Below are 16,620 nucleotides of genomic sequence, written 5' to 3'. Positions count from 1 at the left end.
CCCGGAGCCGCGCTGCCCCCGGCCGCGGCGCGCCGAGACTTCTACTGGCTGCGCTCCTTCATCGCCGGAGGTGGGTGCCCCGGGCGGGGAGCGGCGGCAGGCGCGCTTCGGTGGCGCTGTCCCCGGTGAGATTGCCGCCGGCTCTCATCGCCTGGGGAAGCGGGGAGCTCGCCTTTCCTTTCCCCCCCTAAGGGACTAGCGCGGGTGGCGCGGTGCACGCCAGTGACTCGCACGTGTGTCAGAAGCAGCGAGGAGCCGCGGTCAGCCGCCAGTTAAATGTTCCCAGAGCACAAACCCTCGTTGGGGTGCTCGGAGAGGGCGGGTTATCCCTGTCCACAGACTGTTGAGGCTGCTGTTGAGAAGATGAAGGTGGTGTGAAGGGGCGAGCCTGGCAAACACAAAGCCACATTAATAATCTTCTAGAGAAAAAGCCTGTTTATTCTTCCTGTAAGGTGTTGTCTCAGATGTCTGATTTGCTCGAGGTAGGAGCAGGGTGCGTTTATTTCAAGTTCTTATATCATGCCGTACTCACTGGTGGATCTCATTCTCAGACACGTAGCCCACCTCCTTGGGAGCATCAGCAAGGGCTGTTTCCCCGCAAAAAGGAAGGAGGAAATGGGATGGAAAACTCTTGACGAACTTGCAGGAAAGTTCCTTCTGCAATGACCTTAGCAGCTGAGACAGTGGCCTGGGGTTTTGTAAACAGGAAAAGTAGCTTAAATGTTTCACTAAGGCTTCAAGGGCTTTGTAACATCTAATAGGAACTGTTTATTTGACATTAGGGCTTTTTCCAGTTCCTGACTGAATTAACTACATTAGAAAAACCCCTTATTTAACTGCTGACCTCAAGATTTTTTTTCATCCTGTCACTTTTCTGTTTGTCTCTTGGAAAGGTGTTGCAGGATGTTGTGCCAAGACAACTACTGCACCACTGGATCGAGTCAAGATTTTGCTGCAAGCTCATAACCACCATTACAAACATCTAGGTAAGATGGCTGCGGTGTGTCTCAGTTTTGGTTTTAAATGCAGTGTTTGTGGTTTGGGTATATTGATTTCCTCAGTGATGAGGCTGATAAAAGTGGTGCTTATCAGACAGCAGGTTGTATGTGTCTGGTCAGGCTGTGTGCCATGTTTTGAGAAGAAAGACAAAGCCCTGTGTAAGTTGTGGTATCAGTTGATGTGTTAGAGATGTCAGAATAATCCTCAATAAGGCATGTAAGAGTTAGGCTTGATCTGCTGCTTACAGAAGGCAGCAGGAGATTGGGTAATCACAGCTTCAAAGCTTGGATCATTTCAGTACAAACTCTGCTGCAGTGGGTGCCAGTTCCCAGGGGCCATGGGGATCCTGTTTTTCAGACAGGGATGGCTGGTGGGAATTGGAGAGCAGAGGTTTGTGGCTGGTGTAGGTGCAGGTGGTCTGTGCTCAGCATCTGTGTTGCATCACGGTGAGAGAGCAAACTCACATTCAGAGCTGTTCTCTGCGGGCTGTAACAGTGCCCTCTCGTGCAGAGTATTTGAGCCATTTGTGTCAGATGGTACTGAAATATTGTCATAACTTTTGCTCCAAATTTTAAGTGTTGCAATTATGGGGGAGAAAAAAAAATTGAATTGGCTAATTTTGCATGTAACTAAACTTGTTAGTAACTTAGATGCTAAAGATAATGTTTTTTTAAAAGTTGGAAAAATAATTCATTACTAAATCATGAAATTCAGTGGCTATATATATATTCGCTATGGCAAAAAGGGAAACACAAGCAATGTGTTTTAGTAACAAAGACACAAGTATACACTCAAGTCTAAGACTTGAAGGGTGAAATAATTGGTTTGACTGGGATTTTTAATCTTCATTTTCAATTTGCTTTGTACTGTGCCATAGTTGGCAATTAAAATCTTATGTTCTTCCCTATTTTGGGAGTCAGATGTGATGCTGATTATTTGAATGGTGCCTGACTTGAATGTGTGTCCATGTTACAAAAAAGGAGAATTATGTGGATGAGGTACCTGTAAATGCAGAGACACGACGGGTCAGTTCATCAAAAGTCCTCACTGTGTTTTTAGACCTTTCCCTTGTGGAGCTTGTGCCATGTGGATCTCTGGTGTGTTCTAGGAAAGAGAAACAGTAACTCGTCATTGCAGCATAGAGAGAAATTCTGGTCTTGGCATAAATAAGTTCAGAGGCATGTAAGAAGCATGACATCTTAAAAGTAAATAAACTATTAAATATGTAATAATACATTCCTATACAGTGATACAGTAACAAGGTGCACTATTCATATTCTTAGAATCCCAGAAACTATACTTGTTTTGTTTGAGATTCAAATGAAAGTTTGGCACCCTTTTCTTCCTGCCTGAAAGCAAGATGTCATTTTCCATTTTCTGCTCTTATTTAGTGGTTGCATGTGAATCAAAACTGTTTGACTATCATAGTTAATTCTTTTGTAGAATCAAACTAAGAAGTGAGTTGGACAGCAACAGTGCTAGCTAATGTTTATACAGTAAAACTATGGGTTTTGCCCAAACTTTGTGTGATCTTGCATTATTTCACACCAATTAAAAGGAAGTAGGATTGTTTCTTGTTGCAACAACTCTGAGATAAAGACTGCGAGGTGTTGAAGTCATAAGTAATGACAGTCTTCAACATGTTTACTTGATTTCCTCAGTGATGGAATTTTAATTAATCTGCAATTTAGCATGTAGCAATATCAGATTGTTTTGCCATGGCTTTAGATTTTAAAGTATTATTTATTTATGTAGAAGGGACTGAATTGTAAGTCACAAGGTTCCCTCCCTCTGGGCTGCTGTGGGTGGGTAGTGGCACCTGCAGTAGCATTGTTCACAGTCCAGGCCTGAGTGCAGAGCTTCACTGAGTCTGGGAGATGAGAAAACTGATAAAACTTAACCTTGGGCTCTCCCTTCCAGCAGTGTTTGGGCACTGAAAGTGGATTTTCCACAGTTACATGAGCAACGTGATGCAGCCTTAACTTTATATGCTTAATTTCTTTACAGTAGCATTTCCTTGATTTTGTTTTCCTTCCCCCCAGTGTTAAAGAGCTTTCTTTTGTATTGCTGCAGGAGTATTTTCTACACTGTGTGCTGTCCCCAAAAAGGAAGGTTACCTTGGGCTGTATAAAGGAAATGGGGCAATGATGATTAGAATCTTTCCTTATGGTGCTATTCAGTTTATGGCATTTGACCAATATAAAAAGGTAACTGAATTTATTGTTTTCCTTTTCTTTTCTCTTTTTTTTTTTTTCTGCTTGCAATGAATACAGACTGGTTGAGTGAGTGAAACAAACACTGAAACTTCTGTGTCTTATTAATTAGCTACACATCTTCTCCATGGTTGCTTAATTGTATCAGAATTTACTCATTAAAAATAACAGGGAAGCTTTTGCAATGTTGCTTAAGGAAAAAGAAATTCACATTGACTTCTAAATGTTTGTATTGTTGAGAATAATACCCTTTCTTTTGAAAAGAAAAGGTAGTTTAAAGTCTCCTGTTATTTGTATTGCTATGAGGTAGCCCTTTGTGAATAATGTAGGAAAAAATGTAGAATGAAACAACTTTATTGTATTTATGCTGGGATTCTTAGTACTTCATGGATAAAATGACTTAAACTTGAAAGTCTGGATATGACTGTTCTATTTGACCTGACAAATTATTATGTCAGGTTGTAGATAAAAATGACCTTGAAGATAAAAATGCTCATTCCAGGGTCCTGCAAGATTTGTGGATTCTTTTCTGTTTTCCTGCATTTACCCTTTCATAATAAATCTTTGCGTTATCTCATGGAGGTCAGTTGTGTTAGCATCAAAGTGTTTTTAAACATTGCTGTTTGTGGTAAAAAAATGCCATTTTGCTATTAGTGAGGAGAAATTTCATGTTTGAAAGGTCAGATTTAGTACCCAGACAATAGTATAATATTTACTGAGGACAGTGGGATTGAAATTTTGATTCCCTAAGAGTAAATTTCAGAAGACTGATACAAAGGAGTTCTGTAATGGGTTTTGTAGGTTCTTTTTTTTTTTTTTGTGCTGTAATCATGAATCCTGTTGATCAGTGCATGTTTTATGTCATGTGGAATAAAAGACTGCATGCCATGCTTTATAATTGAAATGATTTATGAATCTGCAATTTCAAGAACCCAGTTAGTATCACAGCACTTTCTTTTATCTATTAATTTACCAGAAACCTTCGCAATATTTTGCATGGATATGTAAAAGAAAAAAAAAATTCTTAAAGGAGGAAGATATGGAATGATATTTATAGCAGAAAGTCTCAGTTTTTTGATAAAAGCCTGGAAGCTAATTTCTAACTTCCTTCCAGGCCATAATTAACTTAGCAAGTTCTTGCTCTGAAATGTTGTCCTTTTTCTCTTCCTTTTTATTTCTCCCTTTTTCTTTTTCTTTCTTTGAATCCAGTTAAAATCTTTATGGGAGTGTTTCACATGATGTGCATGTAAGAAAAATTGACTCTTCTTACTTTTCAACTTTGTTCAGTGTCCTTTGCTCTCTACATGTTCAGTTTTCCTTGTTTAACACACATTAATGATAACTAAATAAACAATTAATCTAGCTTCTGAAGTGAACAGTACGAATACTTTCAACTCATTGTTATGCTTTTGGTAGAATTTTAGTACTTCCATGCTTTTAATAAGGAATTGGAAACTGCAGCAGTTAAAAAACTCTAACAGTAATTAAATGTTCTGGATTGAATTTGTAGCATTGTAAATTTCTTGGAAAGCGCTGCAGAGTTTGCACTAATGTGCTAATAAACTTTGTGCTGTGTTTTCCCTGTCTTTTCTGATATCTGACTACTGTAAATGTTCCATATTGTGTAGGTAATAAAGAAACAGCTTGGGATTTCTGGGCACGTGCATCGATTAATGGCTGGATCCATGGCAGGTATAGTTTTGTACTTGGATTTCAGACATGCCTTTTGCTGAGAAGTTAATATTCATTCAGAGAATGATTTGATGTGGTGTTGGGTCAAGCTCCTGCAAATTTGTATTAAGCAACTGTACTAGTAAATGGTTAATTTAATGTGGTTGCCTAATTGAAATCTGTTTGTCTAAGAGTATTCTTTAAAATATATTTGTGCAAGCGGTGAATTCTGTGCTATGTTGTGAAGCACAGTGTTTTTATAGTCTTTTATTATGGCATTTAAAAAAGTGTAAAAATCAGGGGCATCGATATGTAAGTATAAAGCTGCAGGATCTGGTAGAATTAGCTCATCAGCCCCTCTGCCACTGCTGCTAGGTTGAATATAAGCCCACAGAAACAGAGAACTGTGGCTTCTTAAATGAGGAGTTTCTTTGGATTTGCCAGAAATGTCTGTACGTTTCCATGTCCAGTGCAGGACTGTCATGATGCTCTTTAGATCATATTTGTGAATGTTAAAATCTCTCATTTATTAACTAGTGCAGTAGCAGCAGAAAAACCCATCAGTAAACTGCCAGTGTATATTATGATTATATATTTGTTTTCTTCTTACTAGTCATTGAGTCAAAAGTAGCTAAGAAAAAAACAGGGGAAGGTAAGTAATAGTGGACTGAGTTTTAATTGAAGGGCTTCTAATGTGCTTTTAATTTGTAAAATAGGCTTAGTACTGTGTAGTGACAGTCCTTAAATAGTTATGGGTATTCATATTTAGCTTCTTTTGGAAAGAAAATACTGGGATTTTTTAATACTACCTTCAGTTAAACTTGGAAGGTCTCATAAAAATAGTCTGGCTTTGTGTGGCATCAGAGGAAAGAGAATGAAATTAAGCAATAACAAGAGTCCTAAAAACTAACAAAACCTGTTTGCTAAGATATGTTCCAGAATTTGGCTGGCTTTCTGTCTGAAAAGTCAAAAAAAACCTAGATCCATAGGTTTTTTTTGTTTTTATTTTCTTTTTTTTTTTTTTTTCCTTTCCCCTGGCTTTAACTGTTCTGAGAAACATTTTGCAATTCACTTTCCCCCTATCCACCCAGAAGATTATTATTATTATTATTATTAGCTTTTCCAGGAGCTTTGTCAGAGACTGGGAACCTGGCTTGGGAGGCACTGTGAAAACCCTGAATAATCAGCTTAATCTGTCAGTGTTGGATGGGGTGGAATTCTTCCTGTAAATAAATTAATAGCATCTGGCATTTTTGTAAGCACCTTACTGGTTAAATCTGGTTTGTGTGGTTAGAGTAACAGAAATAAATTAATATCCAGAGCTGTCTGGCAACCACAACCTGCTTTATCTGCTGTGTTTAAATACAATATACTCAATAGTTCTGTTTTTAGAACCCCAAAAGTGAGGAACTGAGCTTGACTTGGGGGTGAAATGAACACAGCAGTTAAGTATATATATGTGTCACATGTGGGTGTCTCACTATTTGTTTACTTGGTGGCATTAACTGCTTCTTGGATATTCTTTAGATTATAAGAGGCAGAGGATTTATCTTAAGTATATCAAGGAGATATAGGGGGAGGAAGGAGGTGCTGAGTAGCGAGATTGAAATCTGGTACAGAAGTTTTCTAGGTTTGCAAACAAGAAAGAAAAGACTTGAAATCAATTGGTAATATTTCTTGCCTTCCTTCCTGCACTGGCTCCAATAAAGGATATTTTTCTGTGTCTTCCACACTAAAGATGATGTGCTGCACAAACCCCAGTGCTGGTGCAGGGGGGTCTTCACAGGTTGCAGTTTTAAGAAGTTGAGAATAGATAATCTGTATTTATTTTAACTTCTTGTTCCCTCTCCACCATCTAGCCAGGCAGCTGTCTGCTTTCACTTCTCTGTACCCAGAGAATTAAGTCTTGTTTATGTCAGTGTTTCCAACATGACTAGTGGTCATCAGACCTGAATCGGCTTCAGAGCGGTGGGAAACATTTCAGTGTCTTCTGTAAGTGATAAACAGGATCAAAAGCACATCCACAGGGGAAGTGGGGATGGGGGTAGTGGAGAGAAAAGAAAAGCCTATTGTAATGCATATATTTAAGGAGACCAAGTTAAAGTTACTGTGGAAACTCTAACTCTGAATTTCCTGAGTCTTGTGTGATTCAAATTTCAGCTGTAACACTTCATTAACGGGTAAGCAGTGTATAGCTTCTTTAAGGAAGGACAGAGCTGGGCAGAAGAGAAATCACAGAGGTTTGTGGGGTTTAGGAAAGAAAATTATCAAATAACAACAAAAATTAACAAGTAACATTAAATAAAACATCACAGGATGATTTAAATTTTTTTTTGTTTTCTAATAGACAAATCCAAATTAAAAAACAGAAATATGTATTTCCTCTTCTGCGCTTGATTAACTTCAAAATAACAAAGCCAAAAAAGACTAGATGTTATCTAGAATAAACTCAAGTCCCATTAAACCAATAGGAAAGTATGTTTTTGTTTTTAGCTTTTTACTTTTACTAAAAGTGATTGAAAATAGTACTGACCTAGTATTATCTAGGAAGGATATTGGCTGTCTCCATTTTAAATAGTATGTAATTAACAGTTACCTACTTCAGTCAGCATTTAAAAAAAACCTGGTCTAGTTCTTTGGATGCACTATGAAGGGAAGCAGAATTACATATTGGACATAAAGAAATAATTGGGCCGATGAATTAGGCATTCTTTAACCTGTCTGATAAATGTTTTTTTGTGTTCAACAATTTTTGTGTGTTGCAGTTTCTGAAGCTTTCTTTTGTTCAGAAGGTGCTACTTGGCTAAATTAATCTTTATATTAGCTAAGGAGCAAATCTTCCTGAGATCAAGGCTGTGTCTTGTGCTTATCACTTTTTGAGCTTTATTCCTTGGAATCTCCTGGCTTAATTTGATCTCTGGAGCCACTGATAAAGTACAAAGAGCATGATACAGAGATGATAAAAACTTGCATACCAGCTGTGTTTGTAATGTAAATGTATTTTGCTTGTGTTTTTTTCTTGCTCCAGATAGTTTTGTTTTGTTTTTTTATTTTTCTTTCCAAAGAAAGAAAGTTACTAAGAACAGAGGGATAGTAGGAAAATTAGGAGACAGATGAATCCCTTTAGAGCTAATCTCACTATTAGCTCCCAAAGCCTGGGAAGCAAATCAAGGACAGACTAATGTGTTTCACTGTCATCATGTCTTTAGTCTATGTAACCCAGTATCTTGTCCCCAAGAGTGGTCAAAGGTGCTTGAGGACAATATGGGAAGGGAAGAGTGGTCTTTGCCTGGCTTCTGGGTCAGCACTGGCAGTGAAAAAGTCTGCTGGTTTTGAGGAAGCTCTATGAAGGGAGTAGCTACATTGCCCTGTGATGGTTATTTCAGATCAGCCAGTGGGAATTGCTGCATGCATCTCTGAAATGTTGAATCTCTTGAATCTGGCCTGTTTAACCTAACCCAGGAGAGATTTTTGGCTTAGCTATCATGAATGGGGATAGACTATGTTCACTAAATAGTGCATTTGCCAAGCTCTTGGTTGGTCTGTTGTTAGCCTTTGTTCAGAGGAGGTTCCTGGATAGATATCAGTGCATGATTGGAAAGAAGTGAGGGTAAAGTCTGTTTTCTGGAGTGGGATGACTTTCCTGTGGACTCTTAAGCTCTGTAAAAGTGCTTCCTCCCCTCCTCCCCCCCTTATTTTTTTTTTTTTTAACTGCTTGAATTAATCTATTTTATGATATTTCTGGACATGTCAAGGAATCCATTAAGGAAAGGCTCTAGACTGAGGGATTGCATTTCACGTAAGTCAGTGGAAACAGTCTTGAAGTGTTTTGCAGCTTCTAACTTTTGAATCCTGTGGGTGAGACAACTTAAGAAATAAACTGCAGATGTCTGCTTTTTGTTCAGAGGACTTGTCCAAAATCTCCAAAAGAGGTGTTTTTGTCTTCTGAAATTAATTACTGGTGGGATAATCCAGAATCTCACAAACTTGGCTCTCAATTGAGAGTTGACTAGTGTCAGATTTTTGATAGCTCAGTGACAGTGTTTTTTTTCCTCACCATCTAATTCTGATAACTTTCAGATCATTCAGATTACCAGAGCAGTGTTTTTTGGTTTTTTGACTCCAGGCATAAAAGTTATGAAGAGCTTGTTTGCAGGAGTTGTGTTGTGTTTGGATTCTGTTGTTGGTTTGTGTTTGCTTTTTTCTTCCCTGTTATGGATTTGTCTCGGCCTTGTGGAAAGGAGGGGGGATGATACAGCTACAAAAAGAGGTGTCATTGAGAGACTATTAAAACTTAAGAGGAAGTGACAATTTCCTGCCAGAATGAAAAACATGCTTATCTTCTGCAGGACCAGTTTAAAAAAGCTACATTTGGCTGTATCAGAGCAGTTGCTAGAAGACAATGCCAATTACAAAGGTTTTTACATTCTTTTTCACCTTTTCCCAGATTTTCTTTGTGTTTGAGTTTTGGGGTTTTTTTGGTGACTGTGGTGTACCATCAGAAAATGACCACCGTTGTCAGTCAACAGTTTTAACTATTCCCTCCAAACAATTTGTCAGCCATGAAGTGGTTTACCTCAATACCTAGCAGTTGGAAATAATTTGTTACCCAGGTAACTGTTAGAATTGTTGTTTTTTGTACTGGAGTTGTGTTTCCAGAATTGTAAGTTGGCCAGCATTTAAGCTGTTTTGAAGCAGCTCCTAACTGGATGAGTTCTAAGATTTGATTTTTTTTTTTTTTCCTTTCATCTTGCATCTTAAGTCCAGAAAGCTTTTCTGTTCAGTTTTAAAATAGAAGTGCTGATGTAATATGAACTATTAAAATGCAGTAATACAACACAGTTCAATACTTCTCTTCAGTATGAAGCTCTATTTTAGATGTAATTAGAATATATTTAGTGTGCTACTAGAATATGTTTAGTATTTTCAGATACAGTAGATAAATTAACGTATCTATACCCAGTAATCACACCAAATTCTGGCAGAACCTTTTTGGAATAAAACATGTAAATTTGGTGGTTTGAATTATTTTTTTTTTAATATGGTAGGATTAGGTTTCATGGTTGCAATCCAGCAAATCTGATGTACTTGACTAGCCTGATTCTTAGGAGCTATGAATTTCAATAAGATTGCTCAGGTGAATATAGTCAGGCCCATAAATCTTGGAAAATCTAGGTGTGCTGCTTCAGTGAACACCAAGTAGAAACATAAATCCTTTGTGTGTTGCTGGAGTTAGTGTTCCTGTGTACTGATTATAAGTGACTTTAAGTGTTTCTTGAACAAAATAGTTTGTATATGCTATTGTATTCACTGCCAGAAAAGGAGTTTTTCTACTTTTCAAAATAATCCTAGAATCAGATAAGGTGTAGGTGAGTTTTGTTTGCTTGTTTTGTTTTTGTTTTTAATAAAGGTATTACAGCAGTGATTTGTACTTACCCTCTTGATATGGTTAGAGTTCGCCTGGCGTTCCAAGTAAAAGGGGAACACAAGTACATGGGAATTATCCATGCATTCAAGATGATTTACACAAAGGTATTTTTTCTTTTAATCTTCAGTTCTGTCAAACCAAAATATGCTCTTTAAATAATGTTGCACTGCATTGAACATAATGGCTTTTAGTGCAAAATAACGTGACTTCATTGCGTGCACTTTGATTTTTTTAATGTAAAAAGCTATTTGGATGCTGCTTTTGACTTAGGCTGCTGAGCTGTAGCTAAGGCTCATGTAAGTGGGAGTTCAGAAACAACACAGAAGCTGCTTTTCAAATAAACTACTTACGTTACCAAAAAGATTTTGGGGAGGAGGGCTCTGTTTAATGCATAAATGTTTCCAGTTATGATGTTGGGTGTAGATGTTTCTCCTTCATTTTCACTTATCTCCTGTGGAGCCAGGCAGTTGTCCCTCCTTCAGGCACAGGAAGCAGAACATGACATGAGCTCTTTGGTGGTAGATGGTGCTAGTCAGATTGCTGTCGTGGGAGTCCGTATGAACAGCTGGGTAACTCAAGACACTGGTTTTTCTTGCCACAAATGCTGCTGTGTTTTTCTTTCAAAGGAAGGTGGTTTTAGAGGGTTCTACAGAGGGCTGATGCCAACTGTGGTGGGAATGGCGCCGTATGCGGGTAAGTTAAAACCAGAACGCGGCAGTCCTCCAGCATTTGTGTGCTACTAAATTTGTTTAATGTATTTTCACACCTAGTTAATTAGCTTCTGTCCAAATCATCTTCAATGATGCTCCTTAAAAAGTGTCTTCAACAGTCAAAACCTAGAATTCAGAGTGAGAAAGGTATACTAGTGATTGTCTTGCCCTTCCCAGTTTTCCCCCAAGAAATCATGGAGGCTGTTTCTCTCAAACAGGCAGATCCTTGGGAGTGGGTGCTCTGTAAATGGAGCCTCAGAGCCTCCGTATTGGCTCCATCTCCTGGTGGCTTTTCTGTAAACACTCCTGCATGTAAAGCGGCGGTGATGTGGAACAGAGCACAACAGCCCGGCTAAACTACAGTCGTTTTTAAAAGCTGAGAGGTGTCCCTCAGTTAGAAAGATATTAGAAGCAAGGAAAGATTCTTAACAGCAATACAGCAACTTAAAACTCGCAGTCTGGCTTATTTAAAGCAAACTTGTAGCATTATGTATAAACACAAATTCATTTGGACAGAAGTTACTGCAGAAGTTCAAAATACTGTTTATCTATTTTTCTGCTTAAGACAAAAATAGTCTCATTGTGTGAATGCAGCTTTTTGTTTATGATGATACATCAACAAGTACATAAAATTAAATTTCCTTTTAGGTTTTTCATTTTTTACCTTTGGTACCTTAAAGAGCATTGGACTTGCTCAAGCACCTAACTTGCTTGGACGGCCTTCATTAGATAACCCCGATGTCTTAGTTTTGAAAACACATGTAAATCTGCTGTGTGGTGGCATAGCTGGAGCAATAGCTCAGACGATATCGTAAGTTTGGGTATGGGGTTGGTTTCATCTCTGTAGCTGTTCATTCTAAAGAAACTTGTATCTTACACAGTTTAATCTAAGTCTGATTGTTAGTAAGGTTCTTAAATGAAATACTGAAATTCAGGTATTTCCTATTGCTGCAGTTATTAAATAGCTATTTAATCTTCAGGGTCTTTTAAGAGTTATCCAGTGAGTCAATTAAACAAATTCAGGCAAATCTCCTAAAATCCACTGGAATCTTTTTTAGTAACAATCTTGTTTCTTAGCTTGTTTGTAAAGATAAAAAATTTTGACCCTGAACATAATTTGCACAATTTCATGATTCCAATTTACTTTCAAATCTATGTGACCTATGAAGCCATAGGAATAAAAAAAAATATCAAAGCAAAAAAGTCTGCTTTGATAGACTTTCAGATAGTGTTTTTGGTATTTTTATTACTTTGCTTTTCCTTTCTCACCTGTTCTTGTTCTATTTTATTTTGTCCATAAAATAAGTTAATAAGACTTGTACGACATGGATTTTTCATTAAATCACTGCATTGCAAATAAAATTGCCTATTAATCCTTAAACTGTTAATTTTATTTTCAATGCTGGTGTCTTCTCCCTTCAGCATTTTACAGACTGTTTTATACTCTCATCTGATCTTCATGTGTCTTCCTTACTAACGCCAAATGGGATATATTAAGAGCTCTGGTTTGCTGGTTTTGTGTAAGGGGAGTCTCCCTTTTTGGAGAGCTTTCAGCTGTGTTGAGAATCTAAGCTGGATTCCTGACTCACTGAAAGGGGAGCTTGGAGGTTGCAGGTGGACTCCTTAGTGTTATTGTGTAAACAATATTCAAGCAGTTGTCACACATGTGCTTGAACTGCTGTTTAAATATCTTCTCTGCAGATATCCCCTGGATGTAACTCGTAGGCGAATGCAGTTGGGAGCGGTTCTCCCAGACTCTGAAAAGTGCCTGTAAGTATTTCCTTTGCATCTCTACTGAGTTCTTGGATGTCTGAGCTAAGTTCAATTCTTAATTTAAACCTTTCAAAATAAGAAAATCGCCACCCCCCCTGAACTACTGTGTTGTTGATTTCTTCATTCTTTTAATAAAAAAGTTTCCCCACAGACAAAAGTTGACATCATCAATCTGGGATTAAAAAAGTACCTGAAATAAAACAATGGCACCCTTGTTAGTAAATCCTGTATTTGTATTAGTAAAATGGGTTTTGTTTTTGTATTTTAATGCAATTTGTTCTACCTTTAATATCAGAAAGATCTCTGAAAAAGAGACTGAATACTTCTACTGAAATGAAATACTTTCAGAGTGTATTTTAATGGTGCAGAATCTGTTCCATAAGATGATTTTGCATAATACAATTTTATTTGAGCTTTTTTGCACTTGCAGTAATTTTCTACACCTCACACACTGAAGTTCCTCCAGTAGAAGTGGAAGCACCATAATACCTTAAAAATCTTAATAGTATTAAATCAGCTCTCATCTTGAGAATCTTTCTAAATTTCAAATTGTCTCAATCAAATTCAATTCTGGGACAGTTTTGGTTAGTTTCAATCTTGTGGAATTGTGTATGTCTGAATCCAATGCAATTCACTGTCAACCTCCTGTGTAGAAAGTTGGACCTACCAAGAACAGCCTGAGTGACCTTTCACAAACAACCTCAATGTCGTTTAACTGTGAAGAAGTTCTGTTTTCTTTACCAGCCATTTTAAAAAAAAATTTGCTATTATCCATTTCTGATACTTTTAAAATAAAAATATGTTCATTGTTCTCAGGGTTTTAGTTTTTGCATTTGTGAGGACTATTTTTACAGACCTAAGGTGTCCCAATTTAACAGTTCTGTTGTGACTGTATAGAGAGCTGTGCTTTGAAGGTACAGACACAGGTATATCTTTAGAGGATGAGAGGAAAAAGCAAGCAGGAAGCCTCAAAGCTTTGGAACATATGGAAGATGCTCTCCATGAGCACTGTCTTCAATAGCATGGAAATACCAAGCACTTTAAGTGCTTTCCATTTCACATCTGTTTGCTTAGTTTCAATGCATGTGAGGAAAGGTCTCTTTGCGTATACAGTGCAATTTCTGCTTTTAATAAGGTCAAATATTATACAGTCAGATTATTATTTGTAAAATGAATTGATGCTTCTCAGCTCCTTCCTGCCAGTTAGGCAAGAGACTGTTCTGCTGTAAAATACCTTAATATGTCTTGTAGGGCAGGTGTTTTCAGACTGACACTTGTTTAGCTGAGACTGCAGTGTCCTCTTTCCAGTTCCCAGCCCTTGGGTCCAGATTCCTTGAGGAAGCTCAAGTTGTCTTTTTAGTCATATGTGGCTTTGCTGTGTGAAATGCCAGGGGTTTTTCTCCATGGGTCTCTTAAAACCCAAGTAAAAAAGTGTCTTGTAATTAAAGAAAATTATTTTGATACTGAATATGTGTATCCACTAATGATTTGAGTTCTTATTTTTCCAGTACAATGGTGCAGACACTGAAATACGTGTATCAACAACATGGAGTACGAAGAGGACTGTACCGTGGTTTATCCTTAAATTACATTCGTTGTATTCCTTCCCAGGCTGTGGCTTTTACCACATATGAACTTATGAAACAATTCTTGCACCTCAACTGATTCTTTCAGAAGACTAAAAAACTTACAATATCAAACTACAATATCAATCATCAAATGATCTTGATGAATAAATTACTTGAAGCTTAAAAAAAGCTTTCTGTTACTATGGACCTGCTGTTGTCTGACATCTTTATTTGCCAAAATGCAGTTAATTTCCTGGAGTCAAAACCAGGTGACACATCAAAATAAACATTAGCTAGCTCCAAACACTTTTTTTTGCACTTGATCTTCTAGGCTTCATTAGATGAATTTTAGGAATGACACAGTTTTGGAGATGACACCCATGTTTTATACGGGTTCCAAGCTGTTAGTTATTTAGCTTTATCACCATCCAGGAGTTACATGCTGCTAATTATGCTGCTTTTTAAGCTACTAATAAGGCATCTATTGTTATTTAAAAGTTAAATGGAATAAACTGATTTGAACATAATGCCATGATTTTTGGCATTCAGATCCTTGCCAGGTCTGCAGAAGCTGAGCTTGGCAGATCACACCGTAAGCAGCCTTTTATTTGTGTTATATACAAGTTTTCTGTATGCAAGAGCAATGCATTTGTCTTCACACTGCTACACAGGAAAGTCTCTTCAGCCATTTCAGTTAGAATCAGCAGGATGTATTTAGCAGTATTGGAAATCTTGCAATTTGGAAACCAGTTTCTTGGCATACGTTCTAAGAAATGCTGTACTACACAAATAAAAGCAGGGGGGAATTTTACAGGGAAAAGATGTCCTTGTGGCAGGTTGTAGGGGCCTAATCTTGGAAAGCTTTTCTGTGGAGCTGAACGTTCTTGATTTGGTTTATTCAAGGCTGAGTAGGTTATGTACTTCCCAGTACTAGGTGGTGTAATCAGGTTTTTACTTACCTTAAACCGTGGTGACAAAGAAGACTGCATGCTGCTGCATTTACTTGTTTAGGTGTGTGGACCACATCCAACCTCACACAGAAAGGAAAATTAAGATTGTATTGGCGTCTGTAGGTGTGTGTACGTACTGGTTCTCAAGTATGGTATGCAATAGACCATTGCATGTTTTGCCTCCTCCTATAATTCCTTTTCTGGAAGGAATTATTTTATACACAATTCGCATTGGTACTCTTGATTTTACTCACTTGATTCAGGAAACTGTAAAGCATTTACTTCATGTAAGTTATTTATTGTAAATATTTTAGTGTCTTATAATTGGCGATGGTTATGTTAAGTGGTGGATAGTAGGACTGATTTGCTTAATTCTGACAAATTTAACAAACTGGATTTTCAGTTATATATTCAATACCAACTTCTGTGGCCCAATTTTTTTCCCCCAGTTTCTTAAAAACATGTATTTATTTGAAATTTACGGTGTACCTCTGGACAGAGAATGAAATGTGTCTGGATATATTTTATTAAAATTTTTGAACTAATGTCTTTGTGTGATTTGTCTATGTTGCAACCAGGAAGAATATATGTTTCTGGAATGAACTGTGTTTGCCCTAACAGGTAGATAAGTACAAAATTATCATTTTTAATTCACATCAAATACACTTTTTCATTTTATCTTTAGTTTCAAGTAAAGGAAAGCTAGCCAATATCACAGTGAATTTTTACATTTTGAAGTTCTTGGAGTAGAGATAAATCCACTCTATTAGAAAAACTAAGGTGCCTTTCTTTCCCCTGTATTGTTTTGCTGTGTGAGCAAATAAGCCTGTTTTTTTCCACGTGAATACTGTTAGGGATTATTAAGTTAAGAGTTTTACATCTTAATTCTGCTACCAGGGATAGATTTGAGGAGCATCATGCTAAGTTAATCAGTTGTTATGCAGAATAAAGCAGAACCCAGCATGTTCATGCCTGAGAGGAAGAGAACATAAAAAGTGTCTTGACTTTTTTTTACCAGATTTGAGTCTGGTATTGAATGTGAAAAACACACTTATTTGATGGAACTTTGCTGTATTTTCAGATTTAGTTTTTCAAAATAGAATTTAACAGTGTCTGAAAGTGTTTTAATACTAATTTCCTGAATTTACACAGTTATACTTTGAGAATGCTGATGTATCAAAACTGCAAACATTTTTCGCAACCTCTGGTGTCAGAACACTTGTGTCCAACTTTCTCCCTAGAGATTCCTCAGACTGGTTGCATTTTAGATAACTTCAAAAAGATATTTAAAGCATATTTCGTATTTTC

At 37.3% G+C, this 16,620-nt stretch overlaps 1 protein-coding gene across 2 annotated transcripts; it reads left to right on the top strand.

Annotated features, from left to right (window-relative positions):
• The first annotated feature begins 6 nt into the window (after nucleotides 1-6).
• Nucleotides 7-15,857, top strand: SLC25A16 (solute carrier family 25 member 16). Of its 2 annotated transcripts, XM_015632843.2 has the most exons (9): nucleotides 7-70; nucleotides 894-986; nucleotides 3,073-3,206; nucleotides 4,841-4,904; nucleotides 10,294-10,415; nucleotides 10,938-11,004; nucleotides 11,670-11,832; nucleotides 12,723-12,791; nucleotides 14,303-15,857. In XM_015632843.2, exons 3-9 carry the CDS (start codon nucleotides 3,144-3,146, stop codon nucleotides 14,457-14,459), a joined length of 705 nt encoding a protein of 234 aa, XP_015488329.1. In that variant the 5' UTR covers nucleotides 7-70; nucleotides 894-986; nucleotides 3,073-3,143; the 3' UTR covers nucleotides 14,460-15,857. The 2 variants fall into 2 exon arrangements, with proteins under 2 accessions (XP_015488329.1, XP_033371661.1); XM_033515770.1 differs by lacking the exons at nucleotides 7-70; nucleotides 894-986; nucleotides 3,073-3,206 and adding an exon at nucleotides 4,439-4,458.
• The last annotated feature ends 763 nt before the right edge of the window (nucleotides 15,858-16,620 follow it).

This window comes from Parus major, chromosome 6 (genome assembly GCF_001522545.3).
Source record: "Parus major isolate Abel chromosome 6, Parus_major1.1, whole genome shotgun sequence".
NCBI classification, from domain to species: domain Eukaryota; kingdom Metazoa; phylum Chordata; class Aves; order Passeriformes; family Paridae; genus Parus; species Parus major.
This window is presented reverse-complemented; position numbering and strand designations above follow the sequence as displayed.